Source organism: Anarhichas minor, unplaced genomic scaffold (assembly GCF_050575085.1).
Source record: "Anarhichas minor isolate MPS153535 unplaced genomic scaffold, ASM5057508v1 ptg000078l, whole genome shotgun sequence".
Lineage (NCBI taxonomy): Eukaryota > Metazoa > Chordata > Actinopteri > Perciformes > Anarhichadidae > Anarhichas > Anarhichas minor.
Genome location: NW_027466524.1, coordinates 1,366,378 through 1,390,497, shown reverse-complemented (window position 1 = coordinate 1,390,497; position 24,120 = coordinate 1,366,378). Strand labels below are relative to the sequence as shown.

Sequence of the window (24,120 nt, the reverse complement as noted above, 5' to 3'; positions counted from 1 at the left end):
AGAGGAGGGATCCCTCTCCTAGGATCCCAATTATATACATAACTTCAATGTTTTTGCCTTCAAATCTCTGGTTAATTAAGTCTTCAGGAGTAAAGTCACAAGAAAGTCAAACCTCCGTGCAGTCAGGCACAGGTCAAGTCTACATTTCTTATTTTAGTGATTTAAATGTTACTGGGACCTTCTGGCTGACAATGTAATGTGCAATTTATTTTTACATCAGTATGTGTGGCCTACTTTGACACACCCTTCCCTATTCTCTCGAACACAGTCGTTGGTTGCTTCATACTTCCTGTCATGTGGGTGTAGTCTCTCCAGACAGCGTTCAACACAACTGTCAACCACACACGTCTTCCTGTTTCTGGTAAACTGGTAAGTTTGCTTTTATGACAAATTTGTTTTTTGACTCTTATAACCCTCCTCACGTTTTCTTTTTGATATACTTTTATGATGTGTTTCAAACAAAGTCTAATAAAAGACAAAGTAATCTGTATTTTACATTATCATCAAACATGTTGTGAAGAACTATATTTTATATCATAGTATCATATCAAGTTAGAGAAGTCTACTATAAAATGTAAAAAATGTCTATATACCAACACCACTGGTTTGCAAATTTATATTTACACAAGAAGGACAAGCTTCTTGTTTTCTGAGAGGAAATTAATCAACTACTGGCAGACACATTGGACTAGAACCAAGAAAAGTATTTTCAACCTGATTTCTGAATCCCAAAGCTTGTCTTTGTGTAGACTCTCCTCTCAGAACTAACACATCAAAACTTTTCATTTAGATTAAAAAGTGTCAAAAGTCAGGGCGAATCTACAATCGCCATGACGTCGGTTTCATCTGTGTGCAGCTTCAGCATGTCTGGTTCTGTCTTAAGCAAGGCTGCATTATTCTGTTAACGGCCCATGCTCCAGGTTTGCTGTGGTTGAGCTGGTTCGCATCATTGCATTCATCAACAATTGTTTTGGTAAAAGCACCACTGAAGCATTTTTAATGACCTAATCCTCAGGTCTTAAAGAGAGTCCATATGTGTAAATCTTTAATTATTCCATTAAGATACAGCTTTATTACAGGTGTCTCCAGATAATTTCTTGTGAGTTGTAAGAAAAGTGTACATTGTATTCATGGCTGAACACAGTAACGGAACTGTGTCACAAATGTGTTGATTCAAACATATGCTCATTTCTGGGGCAATAGTTACCAGTGTTGTATTGGACTACATCATGCACTCTAATCTTACGAATGTGTCCTTTGAGCTAGTGTTGTGCACTGTATTTAGTGTCAATTTGAATTAACAAAGACAGAAATGTCCAAACATACAAGATCGGTATAGTCTGCCTTCTTATGAGTCACAAAGCGGAAATGTCCTGATAACACAACACTTGGTTCTTTTTGACCTTAAATGGTATTGACACAGAGTGCAGCCCAAGCCTTTTGTGTACAGGAAACGAGTTGTTAGCATGAGCTCTGACAGTGGGTGGACACATATCATTCTTCAAGGATGTTTGATATTTTAACATAACACAAAACAACACAACATAGGGTTTTTATTTTTTGATTAAGCCATTGTGTTGTCAATTGTCAATGTGCACCAACTTCTCCAAATTTTCAAATCATAACCAACTCAGCAACGCAGCAAATTCCCAATTTCTATTTCTGCAGGTTAGAGTTTTAGTACATCTGATTTGACGTACATATGGCTACAGTTAGTGACCTTGTTTAGACATGTTTTACACGTAGGCAGTAGGCTACAGTAGCAGTAATTACAAGATCTGTTGAGATGGATCTTTCTGTGCAGTGTTGACCTGGGTTTTCCTCTATTCAAAACACATGTCAAGGGTGGTCGGTTGATAAACAGGGTGCACAATTTTCTAATGGCTTTCATACAAATGTCCATTGACTCTCTGTATAAAAGCTTTTTGGACAAAACAATGAGAAGTAAAAATACCATTCCATTAAGATTTGTGTTTCTAGCTCAAACTATTATGCTGATCAGTTGGCTGGCTGGCTATTACTTGTCAGAAACAGGAACAAATAATAAAGAGTGTTACATAACCATTTCACAGAATAACCAAAGTGACTGGCAGGACAGGACACAATAGCTTGTGATCTTCACAGCTCCATTTTGCTGTTTGTTTGATTTGTGGTCCTCTTGCGATTTAGAATTTGGTTGTGAGTATGCAAGCCTATAAACACCACATCATTAGCTTTATTTTGTGAGAAAAGGGAGATGAAGGTGAAATGTCAAGGATGGGATTTTTCTCAATGCTTTTTGAGTACATTTTAAGGGATGTGTTAGATCTGGCCAGGCTTCTAGTTTAAAACATTCAAAAATGAATTAGCATTGTCAACAGAATGTGAAGAAGTTACAATGTTGACGTTATGTCAAAGACGTCTATGTATTGTGTTGCAGATAGCTACTGAGACAACTACTCTTGTAATACTACTTGTACCTGGAGAGGCAATAGTGAGTGACTGTAGCGTCCGTCCAGTCTGTCCTCAGTCCAACGTGAGAGGACCAAGAAGTAGAGCTGCCAGAGGGCTTGTGTGTCACGTTGAAGGTCCAGCGTCGATGTACGTTGAGTTTGTTTTATTGGATTAAATCCAAAGTGGCAAAAACGAGAAAATTATATTTAGTCGTTTCTCTGCAGCCAGTGCAAACTCTCCTGATGGGGGGAGGATGAGATGGAGGTCTCGGTTGTTTTCTCATTTAATGGATTATTAATGAAAGAGAACTCCCTACAGTCCCAGTTAGTGTCACAGTAAACACACAGATGGCTCATGTAAACTATACATGAGGATCATAAGGTGTACGTGTTATTATGGTCGACGTTTGGTCAGAGTTTTAGCAGTTGTGTTGAGTTTTGTGTACTCTTGCCCTGCTGTTAGTTAGTGGTCGTTGTTTGTTTTTTTAATAAGTGACGACTGTAAATTTAGACTGTATGGACCCAGTCGTAGAGGTGAAATGCTGATCCCTATTGGTTTGGAGCTTGTGGCCAGATCTTACACATTGCACCTATAAATAAGTATCAACACCAAGGCACCTTAATTGATTTAAGTACACATTTTGAAATACCAAACAATTCTCACTCTGATCTCTTCAATGTTGCTCTAAGAGAAAATGATGTGTCTTTGTTTTTGTCATCAGGAAATGGATTGGTTACTGTTTCTTCTACTCCTGCTGACGGGAAGAAATGGTAAGTTTGGAAAAGTTAACCTTACGTTACTTATTTGAAAATCTTTAAGGCCCTACTAATGAATATGTTCTATATTAACAAACATACATGAACATACAGTTATGTGTGAGTCCAGAGGGGTCACTCGTACTAGCAAACATACAGGCTCTGTATTTCTTTAAAGCTTTTTATCCTGCAATCGTAATATATTCACCAAATATATGTAACTCTTTTTTTGTAATTGGGGAGCAAGGGGTTGAAAAATAGCTGTGGTGGCAATTTCCATTGAATAAAGAACAAAGTCAACGTTTGTTTTTCTGTAAATTTAATTGAAATGTCTGCAGCCGGATTCCCAGCACAGCAGAATGAATGAGATGTGCAAATCAGCAAAGGACAGAGGAAAGCCAGTGTTTTATACAATGAAGACTGTCGAGTTGCATTATCTTGTCCTGGAACAAAACAGCATCTCGCAGAACATTGTAGGCCATCTTATCTAGTCTGAACTAATATGGTGATTGCTGCATGCAGGCAGTTTATTTTGACTGATTCACTAGTATCAGTGCTCTGAATATCGAATAATGTTGGGGACGTAGGTCTGGTTAATAATAATATCAATTACATTTCTATTAATAAAATCAATAGATCAATAGATGTTGATGATAACAGGATACATAAACTATGTAGCAAAAAAAGGCATTGAATTGGTGATAAAAATAAATTGTTAGTTATCAAATATAAGTCGTAATTATATGGAATAATATTATCAATTAAATTCATTCACCTCTGGGCACCATGTTTCTTCACAAAAGAAAAATGATAGTCATTGAATGTAGTCTCATAAAATACTTTCATAAAGTATACTAAACTGTCAATTTCGAACTCTGATAAATAATTCAATAAATAACTACAACCAATAATATATAGTTAAGATTGAAGGATTTTGGAGTTCTTGAGAGCAGAGATAGTCAGTATTCACTCCAGTACAACATTAAACGGACCAGCAAGACTATACCACAAATATGTATTTACATGATGATAAAGGTGAAACACACTATTAATCTAACTAAATAACTAAACAAACTAAAAAGAGTGTGTGTTTGTGCTGATTTTGCAGTTTCTTGAGACATAGAGATTGTGTTTTTCTTTGCAGGATTATGTCAACGAGAGGAAGCCTGCTCAAAGTCTGTGATCAACTCCTGTGCAGACTGTATTAGATCCGGGCCATACTGTGTGTGGTGCCAACAGCTGGTGAGACACAGCGTCTATGTAACCATGGGAGTTTACATCAGTGGTCTGTCCAGACTTAATTGACTCAGGTGGCCCAACTGGGACTGAAGTATGTGCGTGGGCACACACACATGTCAGACTAACATTAATCGACCATTTTTGTCTACTTAAAATGTTAACATTATAGTGTCTTACTATTTCTTACATCCCTGTGATTTAATTGAAAATATAAATAGATCTACCAATAACAATACAGAGTGGCACTATACAAATCAAAGCTTCCATACTTCATCTGCAAACCAAAATCTTATTCTTATTCAGATTATTTCGCTGGCTAGGCAGTACACTGGTTTGCTACATGTCAGGTTTAAGACAGAACTGCAGCTATAATAATTTGGTTTGAACTCTGACCGGACAGATTGCCAATCATCTCCAGGGAGACCCCCCAGCAGCCAGTATTAATGCCAGACTGGGAACAGCATATTTTCTTCCTGCTAATGTTGGAGGCTGCTGTGACATTAACTGTAAGGTCTCCACAGGGACACCAGTCATATCATGCCTGTTATTTTCCTGCCGGTGCACCGCCCATTGGGTTGTTTGGCTCCATGACATGACGACATGTTTACAGAGATGGCAGTGACTTTTCCTTGAATGAAATCTCCAATTTCAAACTACATGGCAGTTATTGATGAGTTGATAGATTCTCACACTTATAACTAAAACGTATATTTTAACTCAACTACGACACCGACTGCAGTCTTTTAACATACTTGACCTTTGCTTGGTTTTACATTTTAAGAACTATATTTTGGCAGTTGCTCTTATTTCTTTCTCCATTATTTATTTTGTTGAGCTAAATCAACGGTATACACTGTACCCTTCCAGCCCAATATCATGGCTGTTTGTAAAATAGTCACAAAATACAATCTATTGGTTTTGTGTAGAGCAACACAAGTTGTCCTTTTGTGTGCGTTGCTCAGCACAAAAACAATAGCAATAGAAAGTTAATCAGGATACTTTTTCGTGGTGGAAACTCAAATTTAACTCATCCATGTGACTATGCGGCGGTCAGAGCTTGTGATGTAGTAATCAATAAGAAAGACTACTTATGGTGGGGGGGTCAAACAAAAACAGGTCACAGGGCTTTGAGACCGCGTTTCCCAAAGTTATGTTTTGGAGTGACGCATTTGTGATGGTTTTCCTAAACCTAACGTTCGTTTTGTTTCCTAAACCTAACCCATAGTTATTTTAAGCCCAACATGTTTGTTGCGTAATGTCGTCCTGCTGACAGAAAAGGAAGTTGTGCAGAGCAACCCTAATGCTCAGGATGAAAACCTTTTCACAAAAATAATATTTCACAAACTGCCGTGAGACTGTGATGACTCTTCCCTCTATACACACTTCACAGCATACTATGAATTCTGCAATTGGTGGTCGGAGCCATTATTTAACTCAATAAAGAGGGAACAACTTTTATATACTGTTTTCATTTACTGAAGACCAATATTTGTAATTATAAAAACTCACTGCAAGTGTGTCAAAAGCCTGAACAAGAATCCTACGAGACTTAAGACAGGTCTTAACTCAAAGCCTCTCTCTGTCGCTCTCTTTTTCTTTCCCACAGTGTGACACACAGACAAAATATTTAAACTCTGTTCTAAAGCTTACCCTACGACAATCGAAAGAAGCTACGTAAAAATCTAAACTTCTCAAAGTAGTTTACTATGGCAATACCATAGCAGTGCTAAGATGTAGCCTATCTTACCATCGAAAACACCGCGCCGACCTGAAGAAGCCTGCGAAGCTCAAAGGTGTCCTCTAGGTGCTCTTTAGGGTTGAAAATGTGATAAAATGTCCTCTACGGTGCCCTTCCAATGGGGAAAAAAGGGTCGATCCCATATAGGCTCCCCCACTGCATGCAACTATGTGCCCCTCAGACAGCCTGAGTTCGCCATTGCTTGTGAGTTTAACTCTCTTTCCTTGGTCGTTTGATTGGTTACGCCGCAGCAACACTCACTGGTTTGAGTAGCTAGACCCTGGCCTGGTGTCCTCTTCTTGTTTCCCTAACTGTGCCGCTCAGTGTTGGATTCAGTTAATTTAGGTTATCAAACAGAAACTAAATCAAAATACTAGTGGATTCTCAAACCATGTCAGTGGGCATTAGTATAAATGATCTGTCCAGAGCTTCTTCATGACAATCAGGTTAAACGTTACAATGAATGCTTCACACTACAATCTAAAGTTACAGAAGAGCTTCAAATTAAAACAGTGTTAAATTAAAGTGTTCAAGTAAAAGCAAATGACACTACTGTTCTGTTAACTTTCATGTAAGTCCAAATACAATCAGCAGGACACTGCAGGGAGTTGAACACCATCCTAGTAAACTGACAGTCTGTTATATTACAAATACTGAACTCATTTTCTTAATGATCTCAACAGGCTTACATTTATGATTGTATCGGAGGTACACTCAAAACATTTGAGGCTTAAGACCTGGCAACATGATCTTGTTATGCTGCTGGTCGACGCAGGAAATATCATATAACTCATGCATGCAGTGTATGATGGTCACAGTAATGCATGACCGCGTCAACCAGAGTCCTGCCAGTACCATCGATGTGCGTGAAGTTGCGAGGGCCCGATCAATGCTGCTTGCAGCTTTAATTAGGGCCCGAGCACCGACGTACTCGGAGCGGAGGACCTATTGTTATTCTAATGTTTATTATTATTTTTCCAGTTTCATTGCAAAAAGGAGGTGCTTGGGATACTGGGAATTTTTTGAAATTTGGCACGCAAGCCAGACATGGCGAAAAGTCTGATTGGGGTGTCCAGTTGCGGGATGAAAAATTGGCTCGATAGCGCCCCCTGTTGAGTAGCCCCAACATTGGGTTTCACCTAGCTGTATGAAATTTGGTAGGTATGTGTAACAAGATGGGACGTACAAAAAATCCTCTTGGAGTTATTCACTAAACCAAACAGGAAGTCGGCCATTTTGAATTTTATGACGTTTTTGGACCATTTCAAGGCGCCGTACTCTAACAAACTCCTCCTAGAGATTTAACCTGATTGACTTCAGATTCGGTCAGTATGCTCTTGAGACCTTGGCAGTGAAAAGTTACTCAAAGATCAAAAAGTTATCTAACTATGTGTCCGTGGCGTGGCGTCAAAAAACACTATTCGCCATGAAACAGGAAGTTGTTGTAACTCGGTCGTACATTGTCTAATCTACTCCAAATCTCTCATATGTTATAACATCCTGACCCGGAACACATCTAAATGACAATTTAGAATCATAGTATTAGCGCCGCCTAGTGGCAACAGGAAGTTTTCAATTGTGTACTTTGACATCCTGCTCCTCACAGATTAATCAGATCCATCTCAATTTTTGTCAGAAAAGCCTTAAGACCTTGATAATGCTTCATTGTGAAGATTGTAAGAATGTGTTAAAGGGCGGCGACGTGGCGGCTCGGCGAATTTCGATCCTTCGCCGTGAACAAATAAACTGATCTTTTCCAGATTTCACATGTTTGATTAAACTCCAGTCCTGAAGACATCTGGAGGCCAATTATGTATAATAGTCATAGCGCCACCTACTGGTAACAGTCAGTTAAAGTCTTTATACTTTGGCTTGTTTCTCTTAGTAGATAAATCAGATCAACATCAAATTAGTTCCACACAAATATAAGAAGTTCATAATGCCAGTTCATGATGTTTCATCAAACGCTGTTGCCGTGGCGACGCAGTCTTCGCCATGAAAAACAAAGGTGATTTTGAGAGGCTAAAAATGCTCGAAACATAAGCAAACTTGGCACACATATTTAAAGCCAAAATTGTAGTTACATATTATGCTTTTAATGCTTCAGAGTGGCAAGTTGGCTCGATAGCGCACCCTACAAAATTTCGACGAAGCAGCCCTCGCAGTACGTTTCACCAAGATATATGACATTTGGTAAGCAGATGTATCGCATCTGAACTTAAAAAAGTATCTTGGGATCATGCTCTAAACCCAACCGGAAGTCAGCCATTTTGAATTTTGTATGAATTTCTCGTGGTTTTTTTTGCAATTTCCAGGTGCTGTACTTTAATGAACTCCTAGGGAATTAATCAGATCAACTTAAAATTTGGTCTAATCAATCTAAAGACCATAGTGATTCAAATTTACTAAAAGCTTGAGGTTTCATCGAACAACGTGGATGTGGTGTGGCGGCCATTTTACATGGTTCGCCATCATCCATCAAGCTGTTGTAACTCAACTGTACTTTGTCAAAACTGTCCCAAACTTGACATGCTTGTCATGACTTTAGGACTTCTGCATGCCAATTTTAACTCATAGTCATAGCGCCACCTACTGGCAACCACGGACGTAAGCAGGATTCTATAATTACAGCGGCCCAAACACTGAACTTATTGAAAGGGTTCGTGGGCACACCACTAGAAAAAGACTTCTCTGATCTAAATGTGTGCAGCCTAGGATGTTTGGAGAGCATAAATTGAATAAAAAAGGTTTCTAATTCCCGCTTGTAAGTGGAGTTTTCATTAATAGTAAATGTAATTGTTTTTGTTTGTTTTGGAACAGGCCGTAATGTAAAGTAATTTCATAGAATGTGAAGTTTGTTGAATAAAATCAAACTGCACCCAGATAAATTTGAATGATAGATTATTCTACATTGGCTCACCTTTTGGCTTAAACTTAATTATTTACAAAAAGATGTTTTTTTTTCCACATGGAACTAAACATTCTCCTATTTCTCCTTGACGCTTCCAGCTTTGAGTCTCTCAGCAGTGATTGCCAGAGCTACCTGCACAAACAAATTACCTGCATTTACTTTGACAGTCTGTTATGTTACTAACACTGAAGACACATTCAGTTTTTTGTCAATTTTTACAGAATTACAGTTATGATTGTATTCGGAGGTACACTCAAAACATTCGAGGCTTAACTGGCAAAATGACCTGACTACGCCATTAGTCGACACAGGAAATATCGTTTAACTCGTGCACTCAGTGAATGATGGTCACCGAAATATATGGCCGCATCAACCACAGTCTTGCCTGTAACCTCGACGAGCGTGAAGATGCGAGGGCCCGATCAATGCTGCTTGCAGCTTTAATTTGAATATGGCTTTTACTTGAGAATTTATAGTGTACAGCAGCTTTCAAATTAATCTTTAAAAAGTTTAAGTTCATAACTTATTTCTAAAACCATACAAATAACAATATTATATGCAGACATAGATGAGTGAACTAAGTCAATCTTAAGTAGAGGAGATAATTCTTGTCATTTTTGTGTTTTATTGCATTCCCTTTGTACAGAATTTCACCAAAGCAGGTGAGCAGGATGCAGTACGATGTGACACCCAAGCTCAGCTGATAGGGAGAGGCTGCAAGAGGGAAGAAATCATCTCCCCAAAGAACATTCGAATAATTGTCAAGGAAGATCCTCTGTCCGCGTCATTCGACCAACAGGAGCCTGTCCAGCTGAGTCCACAGAAGATTAGTCTGAGACTGCGATCTGGTTAGTGAAATCAGTTAATGCTCAACTTTGACTGGAGCAATGCAGTGTTTGGAGTAAAACCAGAGCAGTTACCTGTGAGCTCCAGGGCCATTATTTGGATCTGTGCAGGACTGGGCTGGGCAAATAAAAACAAACACAGAAAAGTCAGGAATTCTAAAAACTTGCTTTGTTTATTGTGTTATAATACCATCTACCATCATATTTGATTTGAGAATTGTGTAAAGGTACTGTCACTGAACTTTAAATATGCATACTGTACATGAGCATGTTAGTATTTGTTGTTTTTGTTTCTCTTCTCTGTGTTACAGGGCTTCCTACCACATTCAGTGTTTCTTTTAAAAGAGCTAAGGGTTATCCAGTCGATCTCTACTATCTGATGGACCTGTCTTACTCCATGAAAGATGACTTGGAAAATGTCAAACAACTGGGACAACGTCTTTTTGCTGCTCTGAAGAAAATCACAGAATATGCTCAAATAGGTAATTTGATTATAATCTAATTCTGACAACTTGAATCATCTAAAATACTAATACCTATTATTTGAAAATACTTTATAATAAAGCCACAACTTACAGTGTACTTATCTCCAGTAGACAAAAATGCTTCCTTGATCAGATGGAGCCGTGATTACCAATACTTCCTCCTTATCTCCACAAACACATGATCAGGAAGTGTCAAACGGAGCTTGTCATCATACTCTTTTATTAAGAGGTCATTCAATGTTGAGGATCCAGAATTATAGGGTGCATGGCTGGATCTAGGCCCTCAACTCTGCAGAGTAAAGCTTAGTTTATGCGAGGCATGCGTGCCAGAAAATGACATTGTCACAGCCGGCGCGACGCTTGGTCGTGAACCTCTGAATTTTTGTAACTTGGCGCTTGAAACCACGTGACTGTCACAAATAATCCCCTGAATAAAGCACTATTTACATGTCTAGGGATTGTAAAAAGAAGGTCAATTCACTTTTAGATGATTTAGAAATAGGAGGTCTTCAAAATCTTTAAATATTTTGCAGGCAAATCAAATTGTTTACAGGATATTGTATTACATGATTTTATTTAAGTGTGTAAATTTCTTAATGCATCTCAATGATCAATGGTTTGCTGAACCTGTGCTACCTTATAAAGAAATAAAATAATAGCCGTTTCTATAACTACAGGGTTTGGTGCCTTTGTTGATAAGACCGTCCTTCCTTACACTAACACCAACAAGGAGAAACTGCTGAAGCCATGTGATGAGAATGACCAGCAGTGCCAGGCTGCCTTTGGCTACAGACATGTGCTTCGAATGACAGCAAGGGAAGATGAGTTCAAAAGCAAAGTGACAGAGCAGTACATTTCTGGGAACTTGGACTCTCCAGAAGGCAGTCTCGATGCCATGATGCAGGCTGCCGTATGTGGGGTAAGGACTCAACCAAATAGATAACTACAGTATGTACTGTTTATTATTAAAAAACAAATTAAACCTTCTGTTTGGGCCCATTCAAGTAGCAGTACAACAGTGACATCTATTCAAATGTCACACAGACTATGCCTTTTAACGGGTTGTATAGCTTGAAGGCCATAGAGCCACAGTTGCAACTGACTGGGCCAGCAAATTTCATTGTCAAGACGTAACAATATTTTTTCTGTGGTCTGACATCTTTTGGTTAAAAGGAAGTTTCCATTTTGTCTGATGTCAGAATGAAGTGGTTGATTCCATTCAAATTATCTTTGGTGTGTTTGGGCTGGTGTAGAGGCTCTCAATCATACTCAGACTGAACAAACGGACCAAGACCGCCTGAAAAAGAAGATATCACTTGGTGGTGCAGTTTGTATTCCTGTTTAGCTTGTGATAACAACATTCATTTTCTTGAGACAACCAAATAATAAACTTTTTATCGCGAGCTAAAGGCTTTAAAAAATATAAATTCTATCACAACCATTCTTGGCTTCCATATTATTCATACTGAATACACAATCTTTCCCTAGCCTTAACCAAGTGTTGTGACAGCCTAAACATAACCCAATTCTATAGATACAGGCACTGAAACTGTAGTAATATTAGTGGCAGAATGTCAATATACGGTCAAAAGATGATTTTCACTGTGTATTTTTGCTGTGAATGAGAGACATGGAATCTCTAAAAGAGATGCAGCTGACACACGGTAAAGCCTCGCCGCAGCTGTGCAGCTCACGCAGGCGCTGTGCTGCTCTAACCTGTCAGGCTGGTCTCATCCAGCATTCGTGGCTGTACCTAAGAATGCACCGGAATCCCACAAAATCATTTAATATGTTACCCATGTTATCATGAATGAGGAACTTTAAAGACCGTATAAGCCCAGGGTGGTAGGGAAGGTGTATGGGTCCAATAAAAAGCGATCCCGCTCTTCGTTCCTCATGTGAAACGAGAAGGCAACGATGACTTATTTGTCACCTAATTTGAATACTTCAGTAACTTCCGTCGTTATTAAAAAGCAAACGATGATCTTTCTTAAACCTAATTAAGTAGTTTTGTTGCCTAATGTCATGCATATATGGAAAGAAGGATTTTTCAGCAGTAGCATCTAATGTCTGTCCGGGGGAAATCAATGACACGGCTCACAATGTTGAACAACATTCAAGGATTGAACTGATTCCCAGGGGAGTGTTAAAAGCGGTCTTCCACTCGTCCCCCTCTCGTATCCGAACGAAGTGGTAAGCATTGCGGAGGTCTAGCTTGGTGAAAATCGTGGCACTGGGTAGGGATTCAAAAGCAGAGCTGAGTAGGGGTAGCGGGTACTTGTTCCGGGTGGTGATCTGGTTTAACCCTCGGTAGTTAATGCAAGGACGGAGACTCTTGTCCTTGGCCATGAAGAAAAACCCCGCTCCCACTGGGGAGGATGACGGGCGGATAATTCCAGCAGCGAGGGAGTCTGTGATATACGTCCATCGCCTCGCGTTCCGGTCGGTATAGTCAGCTGGAGGGCAGGGTGGCGCCGGGGAATAGTTCTATGGCGCAATCGTAGGGTCGGTGGGGTGGCAGGGAAAGGGCTCGTTCCTTGTTGAATGCCTCGCTGAGATCTGCATACTCCAAGGGGACCGAGGTGAGATCAGTTCCGGAAGTAGGGGTGCAGAGACAAGAGGTCTGCCGGGGAATGGCGGACTTGAGGCACCTTGAAAGACATCTAGGGCTCCAACCGATGATTCTGTTTCCTGCCCAGTCTATCTGTGGGTTGTGGTCCCAGAGCCAGGGATGGCCCAGAACCAGAGGTGTCTGGGGCGTAGAGAAGATGTAGAAACGGATCTCGTGTTGGTGGTTTCCTGACATGAGCAGGGCGAGTCTGGTGAGTGATATTGGTCAAGGGACTTCCATCCAGAGCGTTCGCCTGAAGAGGGCATTCCAACTCCTCCAAGGGGATCCCATGAGCGAAGGCCAAGGAGGAGTCCAAAAAGCTCTGTTCTGCTCCGGAGTCAATGAGTGCCAAGACCAGTAGAGGACCGGACGGCAGGCATAACTTAGCTGGCAGTGTGAGACGGGACTTGGTACGGGGGAGTCGGGTGGAGTTGCTCGCCAGTATTCCCACTCTTACTGCCGAGCCCTCTCTTTTGGTCGCACCGGGCAGACAGGGATACGGTGCCCCGGCTCGCCGCAGTAGAGGCAGGCTGCGGAACGGATTTCTTCGCTCCCTCTCTCCATGAGACAGGTAGAACCGTCCCAACTGCATGGGTTCATCCCGATCCTCGGGAGGAGGTGCCGGAGCGGGCGACTGCTGGTGGCCTGGGCTGCGGCGGCAAGGTGGAACTGGGGACCGGCGACCAGAAGTGATTACTGGCTGACAAACCGGTGCTGGGAACCTGTAGTTACGCTCTCTCCGACATTCCCGCATCCGAGTATCCAGTCGGATAGTGAGAGCGATCAGGTCTTCCAGTGTCTTGGCCTCCTCCAGAACAGCAAGCTCGTTCCTTTAATCCCTCCGACAGGCTACTGAGAAAAAAAACCTTCAGCGCCCTCTCCTCCCAACCGGACTCTGCAGCCAGGATACGAAAGTCAATAGCATATTCAGCGGCGCTAGCAGAGCCCTGACGGAGGCAAAGGAGGTTCTGAACAGCGTCCTGAGAGTATGTAGGGTGGTCGAAAGCTCTCTTAAACGCCTCCAGGTATTGTCCAAAAGAAACCGTATCCAACGGGGTCTGGGTGAACCAGGCCTGGGCCCAGTCAAGAGCACGGCCATGTAGCAACCTGTCAGATAGGCAATCTTAGAACTGTCCGATGCATACGTGCGGGGCTGTTGGTTGAACACAAATGTCGTCTGGAGCAGGAAACCTCTACATCCCCTCATGTGTCCGTGGAAGGGTTCAGGAGACGGAACAAATGACTCACGGACCGGTGGCGCGTCTCCCGCCGTCGACTCTAGGGGGGAGGGACGGAGCTGTGCGAGTCGAGTCCCTGCACAATGCTGCCGATCTCAGCCACCTGAGACCCGATGGCTTGCTGCGATCCCCGCATATCATGCAGCAGATGGTTTTGCTGTCCCAGAAGAACGCCTTGGTTTGTGATCGCCACCTGCAGGGGATCTGCAGGAGGAGATCCTGCTGGGTCCATAATTTGGTCAGTCCGTTCTGTTATGATGTGGTGTGTTCACGGACCCAAATGCAGACACAGGACAGCAGAGTTCTTTCTCAAACCAGGATTCTTTATTTCTCTTAGTCAGGGAAAAAAAACAGGAAATAGATAAAGTCAATACGGAGGCACTCCGCACGGGTCCAAGCCGGAAAGTGGCTAATCCCCTCGGAGCGGCAGACGAAGCCGACAGGAAAACAGTCATGTCAACACGGAGGCGCGTCCTCGCGCTCCGCTCGGATCCTAGCCAGAAAGTGGCTAATCCGCGTCCGCGGCTGGCAGGCAGGCAAGCAGGCTGGATCGACTGTGTGATACCCGAGGCTCGACACAGGACCGCCAAGACTTCACAGCTGATCTCCGAGGAACGAACTGGAAGGCTTCTTCGTACAGGTGAAAACCTGAGGCTCGACACTTGACGGCAGGTAAGTTGAAAACACACGGGTAGTTATTAGCGGAACTTTCAGAGTGAAAAAACGACTCACCGGTCGGAATACCAGGTAGGTAAACGGACGGACTGACAACTGGGATGAGAGTAACCTGTTATGGAATATTTCTTATGACTAGTCGGGAGAAGAAAGTTGAGGTTTTCTATCAATATAAAGTAAAACAGAGTTTTGATGAACGATCAAGGTTTGTAAAGTCAATTTATTTGCTTGCAAGCAAAGAGAACAGTCTCACAGACACATTGCAGTGATCTGTATGAGTGCTCTGCATAACAGTCACAATGCATGGACATTTATACTCAGACAGCTTCCTGTTATCTGCTTTAGCTAACAAGAATACACAAAGAACACAGTTAAAGGCAGGTCATCCTTCGAGCCTTAGTATACTTCAGTGGTTCCCAAACTTTTTCTGTCAAGACCCCCTTTGATGATATAGGAACATTGGACGACCCCCCCCCCCCCCCCCCCCCCCGCAACCCGACCCCAAATTTGTCTTGGTTTTTAATGAATTGCATTATAATGCATGAACTGTATAAAATATTTTTGCGCTTTAGACCAGTCACAAATCTGTCCATCTTTGTACATACTTCCTTCTCTTATCTTTATCTTTCTCTGTCGCTCCGTATCTTTCTCGCTCTGTGTCGCTGTGTGTCTCTCTCTCGTTCGCGCTCCCTCACTCTCTCTCTCCCTCGCTCGTTCGCGCTCTCTCGCTCGGGCGCGCGCTCGCTCTCGCTCTCGCTGGTTTTGCCACAGTTGGTCTGTGACATGAGCCGCTCTGGTGGCGTGGTTGGAACACAGTGCATGTCACGTCGGTTATTTTATATTGTTTTACCGGTGTATGTGTGCGTCTGTGTGTGTGGGTTGGTGATGAAGCCGCGACCCCCCTGTAGTACCACCGCGCCCCCCCTAGGGGTCGCGACCCCCACTTTGGGAACCACTGGTATACTTCATTTAAGACAGTCAGGAAGATGCTTTATCTCCGGTTTGCAAATCCCTTTGTTCACAGTTTGCCTTACAATAATCAGTTTAAACTCACAACAGATGCTTCCTTTGAAGCCACTGTGACATCGTTAAAATGACCATTGCAGAGACAGAATAGACATTCTTTACCCTCACACATCATATCTGCATGCAACGGTTTACGCCTTTACAACTTCAGATAACGCGTCACAAAGGAAGTCAAAAGTATTTCAAACAGAGGATCTCTGTTAATCAAGGCCTCTCTGTGTCTCTGTCTTACGAAGAAGAAAGAAACAGTGCACAATGATAACAGATAACAAGACACCTGGATACTAAACTAATTAAAGTCATCTACTGAAACTACAGTTTGGTGTCTGCACTTTTAGGACTTACATTCTTTAAACCTGTACATGAGACTATATCATATTTTCCCATTACAAACCGGAGTATTTATTTCGGCTGGAGATGATCACAGGAGATGAGGCACAGCTGTGCCTACGGAGAGAGGCACGGCAGTGGGCGGGAATCGGAGGAGGACACTACTGAGGGAAATACACCAGAGTTAGACATAAATCCTCACACTTTGACCACATCATCGTATCAGTATCTGGGTCTCATTTTACATGGTAATAAAAGTTATTATGACCACGAAATCGCCTCATTGTACTTTGAGTTAAAACAAACAACCTGCAACCAGATTCGCTGGTTATAACGGTTTAATGAGTGACCGCGTGAACTGAACCGGAACACGGGGGGGGGGGGGGGGGGGGGGGGGCTGCATGTTTCATCACGTTACGTTTTTTTCCTAAATCGCGATAATGACGAACGTTAACAGTCGACAAAGTTTCGCATGCAGTGGACGTTAGCCTTAACCCACTAAGTCTGAACTGTAACGGAACATAACATAACTTTAACTTTAACACCAATACAATCCACTAACGTTAACACTAACGTGATATCAAGCTGACTAGCTTTCCATGAAGACGTGTAGACATCTTAACGCTGATTGGCCAAGACTTGACACGTCACATCAAAGATGTTTTATTGAGAAGATCACGACATCACCTTTTCTCCTTGTCCCACTCCAATCGGAGAAACGCTGGCTGGCCAGGTGATCCCCCACTAATAAAAAAAAAAAGCGACAAGTTTGCAGGTATGTAATTTAAAAAAGAAAAATATAAAAATTTACAATAAGATATAGTAAACAAACAAACAGATAACAGTGTGTTAAAACAAGTATAATATAAAAGTGGCAAGTGTATTTTCATATAGAAAGGATGTGCAAGGTTGTGTAACAGTAGGAAATTATCCTGGGGATGTCAGAGTCAGTGGGGGTCCCGAGCTTTGTTTATGAACCCAACTGCAGATTGGAAGAAACTGTTCTTATGGCGCGAGGTCTTGGTCCTGGTTCTGATGGACTGCAGCCTCCTTCCAGAGGGAAGGGACTCGAACAGTTAATGTCCAGGGTGAGGGGTGTCAGCAACAATCTTTCTTGCCTGCTTCAGGGTCCTGGAAGCGAACAAGTCTTGGAGGGATGACAGATTGCTGCCAATCACTCTCTCAGCAGAGCGAATGATACACTGCAGTCTGAACTTGTCCTTGGCAGTGGCTGCAGCACACCAGGTGCTGATGGAGGAGCAGAGGATGAACTCAATGATGCAGTGTATGTAGAAGTGCACCATCATTGTCTTTGGCAGGTTAAACTTCTTCAGCTGCCTAAGGAAGTACATCCTCTGCTGAGCCTTCTTGGTGATGCAGCTGATGTTTAGGAGCGATTTCATCTAAGATGGAGGAACATGTGTTATTATAATTATTCAACAGCTCAATTGCAGGAGGGGGGAGCCAGAGAAACTGGCGAGGAGGTAAAAGTCAGTGTTGAAATTAGGAGCAGAGGATTAGTTAAAAGTTCTAGATCTTGTTTTGGGGACTGGGTTACAGGAAACACAAGGCAAAAAAACTTAAACATACGACATTGGTGGTCTGAGAAACAGGCATCTACATATCCAATGTCAGGAATCTTTAGACCAAGAGTTAAGTCTAGATCAAGATCAATCTAAACTTGGCTGACAGGAAGCCAGTGTCATGACTTAAGAATCGGGAGTGATGGTGGTCTAACCTTTTGGTCCCTGCAAGAACTCTACCAGCTGCATTTTGAATAAGCTTTTTGATGGTCGTTTTGGAGAGCCCTATCAAAGGATGTTTGCAGTCATCAAAGCAATAGCAGGAATGAGTTTTTTTAATGAAGTCTGTGAGTTTGATTATATATGTATGGTAATAAAAAGCTAATATTGTCGCTGCTTTTATGTGGCTATTTAGACTGAGATCAGAGTCAACTATTACGCCAAGGGAGGCACCACAGGTCCAAGAGGTCTAATTTAATATTTGGAAGGTTTAATTTAGCTTAAAGGTTTACTATCCTACATTCAGAGGTAATATATCATGAAACAACTATTATCCATGTAAAGATATAGATAAGTAATGTCTACCTGAGCAGACAATGAGGTCTCTCTCCCTCTTTATGTGTTGTTATCAGAGCTTCTCCTTGCTTTGTTCACGTAGCTGGCCGTCCGCGTTCCTTTCAGTGAATGTACCACAGAAAAATACTGAACAAGACAGAAAAATACTGAACAAGACAGGTCAACTTAAAAAGGCAGCACAGACAAAAATAAACACTGCTCTTAAGAAGCATGTGAGCTCACGGTCGCTGCTCTGCACTGTTCTCACTACAGCCGGTGACGCCGTCCCAACCGACATCGTCGATTCCGAAGCGTAGCACCCACCCTCCAGTTCAAACACTTTTCTTTAGAATAAGACTGTTAGCTCTGTCAGTACTGTTTCCATTGTTTGGATTGTTAGTGCTCCCTTTAGCTTAGCCGTTGCCATGTTGTGACAATAGATATGCTCTGAATTTCGTGTTGAGCACTTTTGTATATAAAAGTGTAACTCCCACATTTTGTAATGACCACTGCAATATGTAATAATTTATTGCAAAATTTGGGTATATACTGTATATGACATGTTGCTCTCAAGCTGTTTATTACAAAATGCAGCAGATTATTACAAAGTGGGAGTTATTACATCATGAAATGAAAATGTGTAACATTTTGTCAAGTTATTGTTTGTGCGCCTTTGAAGTTTTCTTGCCTAAATGATCCCTACGACACATCGTTGTTTAGGACAAAATAGGTTGGAGGAACAGCAGCACTCGGCTGATAGTGCTGACCACTGATGCTGGATTCCACATGGCCGGAGATGGAAAATTAGCTGGCATACTGGAACCTAATGATGAACAGTGTCACATGGAAAACAATCTTTACACCAACAGCAATGAGATGGTATGTATGGAATAACATAAAGGAATCAAAGGGTTGCATTGCCATGTTGTTGTTGTAATCGTTTTAACGAGAAATGTGCAGATCCCAGCCAGCCCTGTGTCTGCAAAAACCACTGTAATATTTGATTGAATGAATATAAATCAAAATTGTCTAACACCCCCGTCTATGACTGAAAGTATATCAGACGTGTTTTTCACCCGCACATCTAACACAACATATAAGCTCTCATTGTAATCTATGAATATGTCTGCCCAGGCTTTGTACAGGCCTGCATCTCAGCTCTGCTTGAAGCTCTTATTTAGGCTTCAAGTCTAGTTTTTTGACAATATGCATGTAAACTGGAGGTTGATGCCCAATAAAGAGGCACAAAATAACTGTCTCTGGCCGCTGAGCAGAGGCGATGCAGTCAGCTGTGTGTGTAGTTCCATTGCCTGTTATTCAAACACACCATCCAAAACAATAAAAGTGAGCAAACTGTTTTCCCCATAGACAAACTGTCTATGATTTTGCTGTGTCTGTGGGCTCAGAGCAGCAGCTGGGGGGCAGCAATGGCCTCTTAAGAGTAGTGAGTGAGGGTTCAGCAGGCAGTCAGTGGCACTATAAAACGGGCAATAAAAGGTGATTTGAGAAAGTGCGAGTCACCGCAATCACGAGAGGTCCTTGAGCGTGCAATAGAAGTTGGGATTAGGCGTGGACAGACACAGAGGTGCACATTCACTCACGGATATACGCGTGCACGGACACACACACAAACATGCTAGTGATTGCATGAGTCTCCTGGCGGAGATATTAAATTGCAACTATCCATTATCATTTATTATTGCCACACTGATTCCAAAAGACTATTTTATTTTGAGGTTAGCATGTAAGAAGTTTACCATGGACATTAGGTGTACAACTTTTCACTATTTCTCTGATGTTGTGTTTAGGACTACCCATCTGTTGGACAACTAGCTATGCAGTTGGAGAAAAACAATATTCAGCCAATATTTGCAGTGACAGAAAATGTGGAAATTGTCTACAAGGTAAATGAAGCTTTTATTTCTGTACATGGTTTTATTTATTCATAGAGCACATATTATATTCCTACTCTGATGGATTTTTAATTTGACCTTCTGTTTTATCCCAGCAACTTTCTAAAATGATTCCAAAATCAGAGGTGGGAGTTCTGTCATCAGATTCTAAAAATGTTGTTGAACTGATTGAGAGCGCCTACAATGTAAGTTGTTAATTTGCTACTGTCACATTTTGCTACATGTTTCCCTTTGTGTATGTGTAACTGTCCCTTGCAACCAATACATTTTTTTTTCTTAATCTTATATTGTTGTATTGCTGTTATTGTATTTTTGTCTTTATCTCATAACACTCTCAAATGTGTAATCCCTGACAGAGGTTGTCCTCCAAAGTAACTCTGACCCATGATAATCTGCCTGATAATGTACGAGTTGAATACACCCCTAAGTGCGATCATGCAGGACCACCAGGTGACAGTGAAGGGGTTTGTCACAATGTACGAGTGGGACAGGAGGTCAGTTCTTTTTGTAGTTTTACATGTACTTTTCATAGTTTGTTCATATATCAAGCGCATGTAGTTATTGTTCCATTGGTTCAAGACCTTTGAATCTGCCTACTGCACCGAGTTCCGGTCAACTTGTTCGTTTGGCATAACACTGTCCCTCTTCTCTACTCGTCTCCAGACTTCCTCCTTTGTGTCCATAACCATAATAATAATTTACAACTGCCACCTTGCTCCCTTGGAGCCATGTGCTCTCAACAGCAGGTTAAAGTAAAAATCAAATGGATTTATTATCCAAGAAGCATAAAAACAGATACAGACAGTCACAAACCGAATCACACTACTAATAACAAAACAAACTTGTATATAAAATTAAAGCTGCGAGCAGCAATCTGCAGCGCGTCGGGGGTGGCAGCGGGACTCCGGCCTGCGCGGCCGAGAACATCCGCGACTGTCAGACGGCGCGTCCGCAAGCGAGACGTTTTTAATTCACGTAAAATGGCCGCCACGCCACGGCCACGCCGTTGCATCAAACGTAAAGCTTTGAGTAACTTTTAATAGCAGGTCTTTAGGTTATACTGACCAAATTTGAAGTGGATCTGACAAAGTCCCTAGGAGGAGTTCGTTAAAGTATAGCGACTAGAAATCAAGAGAAAATTCACACAAAAATTAAAATGGCCGACTTCCTGTTAATTTTAGAGCATTGTCCCAAGACACTTTTTTTTAAGTCGTCATGTGATACATGTGTCTACCAAATTGCATACATGTAGGTCAAACGTAGCGCTGGGGCTGCGTTTTCGAAAATTTGTAGGGGGCGCTATCGAGGCAATTTGAAAAGGTCAAGCCAAAAAGCCATATGAAATATTTATTTCCATTACCTATGACACCTGTGCAAAGTTCCAAGGCTTGTTGAGCATCCTAAGTCACAGAAAAATAAGCTTCATTTTTCATGGCGAATGACGCGTTGCAACGGCAACAGCGTTTAACGACAACTCACAATATTCATGGTGAAGCATCATCAACGTGTTACAAATTAGCTTACCAAATTTGAGACTGATCTGGGCAACTTCCTAGTCGGAGTACATAAAAGTATAAAACTTGTCATTTCCTTTTGCCAGTAGGTGGCGCTATGACTTTGTGAAAATGTTGGCATGGAAATGTGCTCAGGCCTGGACCAGCATCATGCAGAACTAATTTGGGGCAGATTGAATAAAGTACCTTGGAGTTAACAACTTCCTCTTTCATGGCGAACGGCACGAAATGTGCGTGACATTGGCGCCACATAAAACGAAGGTCGTTCAATGTCAGTAGACCATTTTAATAAATTTTCATCATTAATGTCTTTAGATCATCTTGACCGAATTTGAAGTTGATCGTATAAATTCTGTGGGAGGAGTTCGTTAAAGTACAATGCCTGAAAACGATGAAAAATGCCAAAAAATGCAAAGAAATGGGAGTATTATTGCATCGCCCCCTAGTGGTTGTATGGAATGAAAATTTGAGGGCATGTTACAGGACACAATGTTAACATATGCTACAGATTTCGTGAGGATAGGCTACATGGTTTTGAAGTTATATACAGTATATTGCTGTAGAAGACCACGCCCCTATGAAATTCATTGGTCCATATATTCTTAATGCAATAAGATATCAACAAGATTTTCATAACTTTTGATGATATATATCCAATAATGATTCACAACAAATTTGGTACCAATCAGACCCAGGGTCTAGGAGAAGTGAATTTCTTTTGTTTTTTTACAAAATTCAAAATGGCAGAAAATGTTGGTAGGCGGAGCTTAGGGTCCCAAGAGGATTTTTTGTAGAACTCATTCAGTTGCTCATGTCCGTAAAATTTTAAGTCATTTGGACATACGGGCTGTCGGGGCTTGCATTTCCAACTTCTAGGGGGCGCTAGCGAGCAATTTTGTCATGCTCGAGCATGGGACCCATAAAATATCAAATTTTCCCGCAATCCTGATATGCTTGCCAAATATGGGGATGTTGGGGACATGATAAAGCCCCCAAAATGGCGTTTCATTCGAGAGAAAAAGAATAATAATAATAATAATAATAATTCCTACAGTTTCAATAGGGACCTCGCGGCCCGACGTTGTCGGTGCTCGGGCCCTAATAATAATAATTCCTACAGTTTCAATAGGGACCTCGCGGCCCGACGTTGTCGGTGCTCGGGCCCTAATAATAATTCCTACAGTTTCAATAGGGACCTCGCGGCCCGACGTTGTCGGTGCTCGGGCCCTAATAATAATAATAAACAATCGAAAAACAATAGGTCCTCCGCTCCGACTATGTCGGTGCTCGGGCCCTAATAAACAATCGAAAAACAATAGGTCCTCCGCTCCGACTACGTCGGTGCTCGGGCCCTAATAATAATAATTCCTACAGTTTCAATCGGGACCTTGCGGCCCGACGTTATCGGTGCTCGGGCCCTAATGAATGTGAGATCCAATCCGAGCCACCCAGGAGGCTGGTCTGCCTCCTGGGTGGCCAGCAGAAGATCTGAAATCCCCCAGAGCTTCAAACCATTTGTCTCCTCAAAGTTGCATTCCTCAGCTCATCGATCAGCTCATTGATTGGCTGAAGTCCAACAAGCCCCACCTGGTTCTATGCCCCATTGTCTTGATGTTAACACCTCAGCCAGCCACTTTCACACAACCCCCGCTCCAGCACATTCCTCAAACCCCCTCTCACAGACAATTAATACATGAAATGACCAGACTCCTACAAGCAAATATACTGTATCACATTATATCCATAATTAGGAGCGCTTTAAAACTTAAATTCCTCACACCACTCAGTGTCCTTGCAATTGCACACTGGCACTTTGTTAAACTGTTCCAAAAACAGTAAGGAATATGTATTGCTTCTCCCAAATCTGATGTTCAACAATTGGTAGAGGTCTCTGAGGAAGTCCAAAAAATTAGAGGCATCAGGGGTGGAGACTTTAAGTCTCTTGACATTGTTGGTCTGTCATGGCATATACGCCTCTTCAATGTCACATGGAGGTCGATGACAATTCCTGTGCAGGCCAGGGTGGTGGTTCTCATTTTCTTTTAAAGGGACCACAGGGTGTGCTGCAACTATCAGTGTATCCCATTAATTGTTCAGGCTAACAGGGAAAGATAATGCCAAGATGGTGGAAAAATGGTGCATTGGAGTTGTCCAATTCACCGTATAATTAATACACTCGGGCAGAGGTCTTCAACAGGGGGTCCGCAGAGGTACTGCAGGGGGGTCGTGAAATCTTTGGTTGATTAGACATTTATTTTAATTTTTTCACACATTTAAATGTCTTTAAATACACATTAACATGAATACAACATATTGTAGCAAATGGATA

The 24,120-nt window shown here is 41.8% G+C and overlaps 1 protein-coding gene across 1 annotated transcript in view; it reads left to right on the top strand.

The window, feature by feature from the left end:
- The first annotated feature begins 289 nt into the window (after nucleotides 1–289).
- The window catches only part of itgb2 (integrin, beta 2), a 37,921-nt gene continuing 14,090 nt past the window's right edge, over nucleotides 290–24,120 (top strand). Inside the window, exons 1-10 of the mRNA XM_076081034.1 lie at nucleotides 290–369; nucleotides 3,155–3,203; nucleotides 4,333–4,430; nucleotides 9,723–9,924; nucleotides 10,233–10,403; nucleotides 11,084–11,325; nucleotides 19,085–19,243; nucleotides 20,173–20,268; nucleotides 20,373–20,462; nucleotides 20,634–20,771. Coding sequence (XP_075937149.1) covers nucleotides 3,158–3,203; nucleotides 4,333–4,430; nucleotides 9,723–9,924; nucleotides 10,233–10,403; nucleotides 11,084–11,325; nucleotides 19,085–19,243; nucleotides 20,173–20,268; nucleotides 20,373–20,462; nucleotides 20,634–20,771 — 1,242 coding nt within the window. The 5' untranslated portion in view covers nucleotides 290–369; nucleotides 3,155–3,157. The remainder of the gene's footprint in view (nucleotides 370–3,154; nucleotides 3,204–4,332; nucleotides 4,431–9,722; nucleotides 9,925–10,232; nucleotides 10,404–11,083; nucleotides 11,326–19,084; nucleotides 19,244–20,172; nucleotides 20,269–20,372; nucleotides 20,463–20,633; nucleotides 20,772–24,120) is intronic.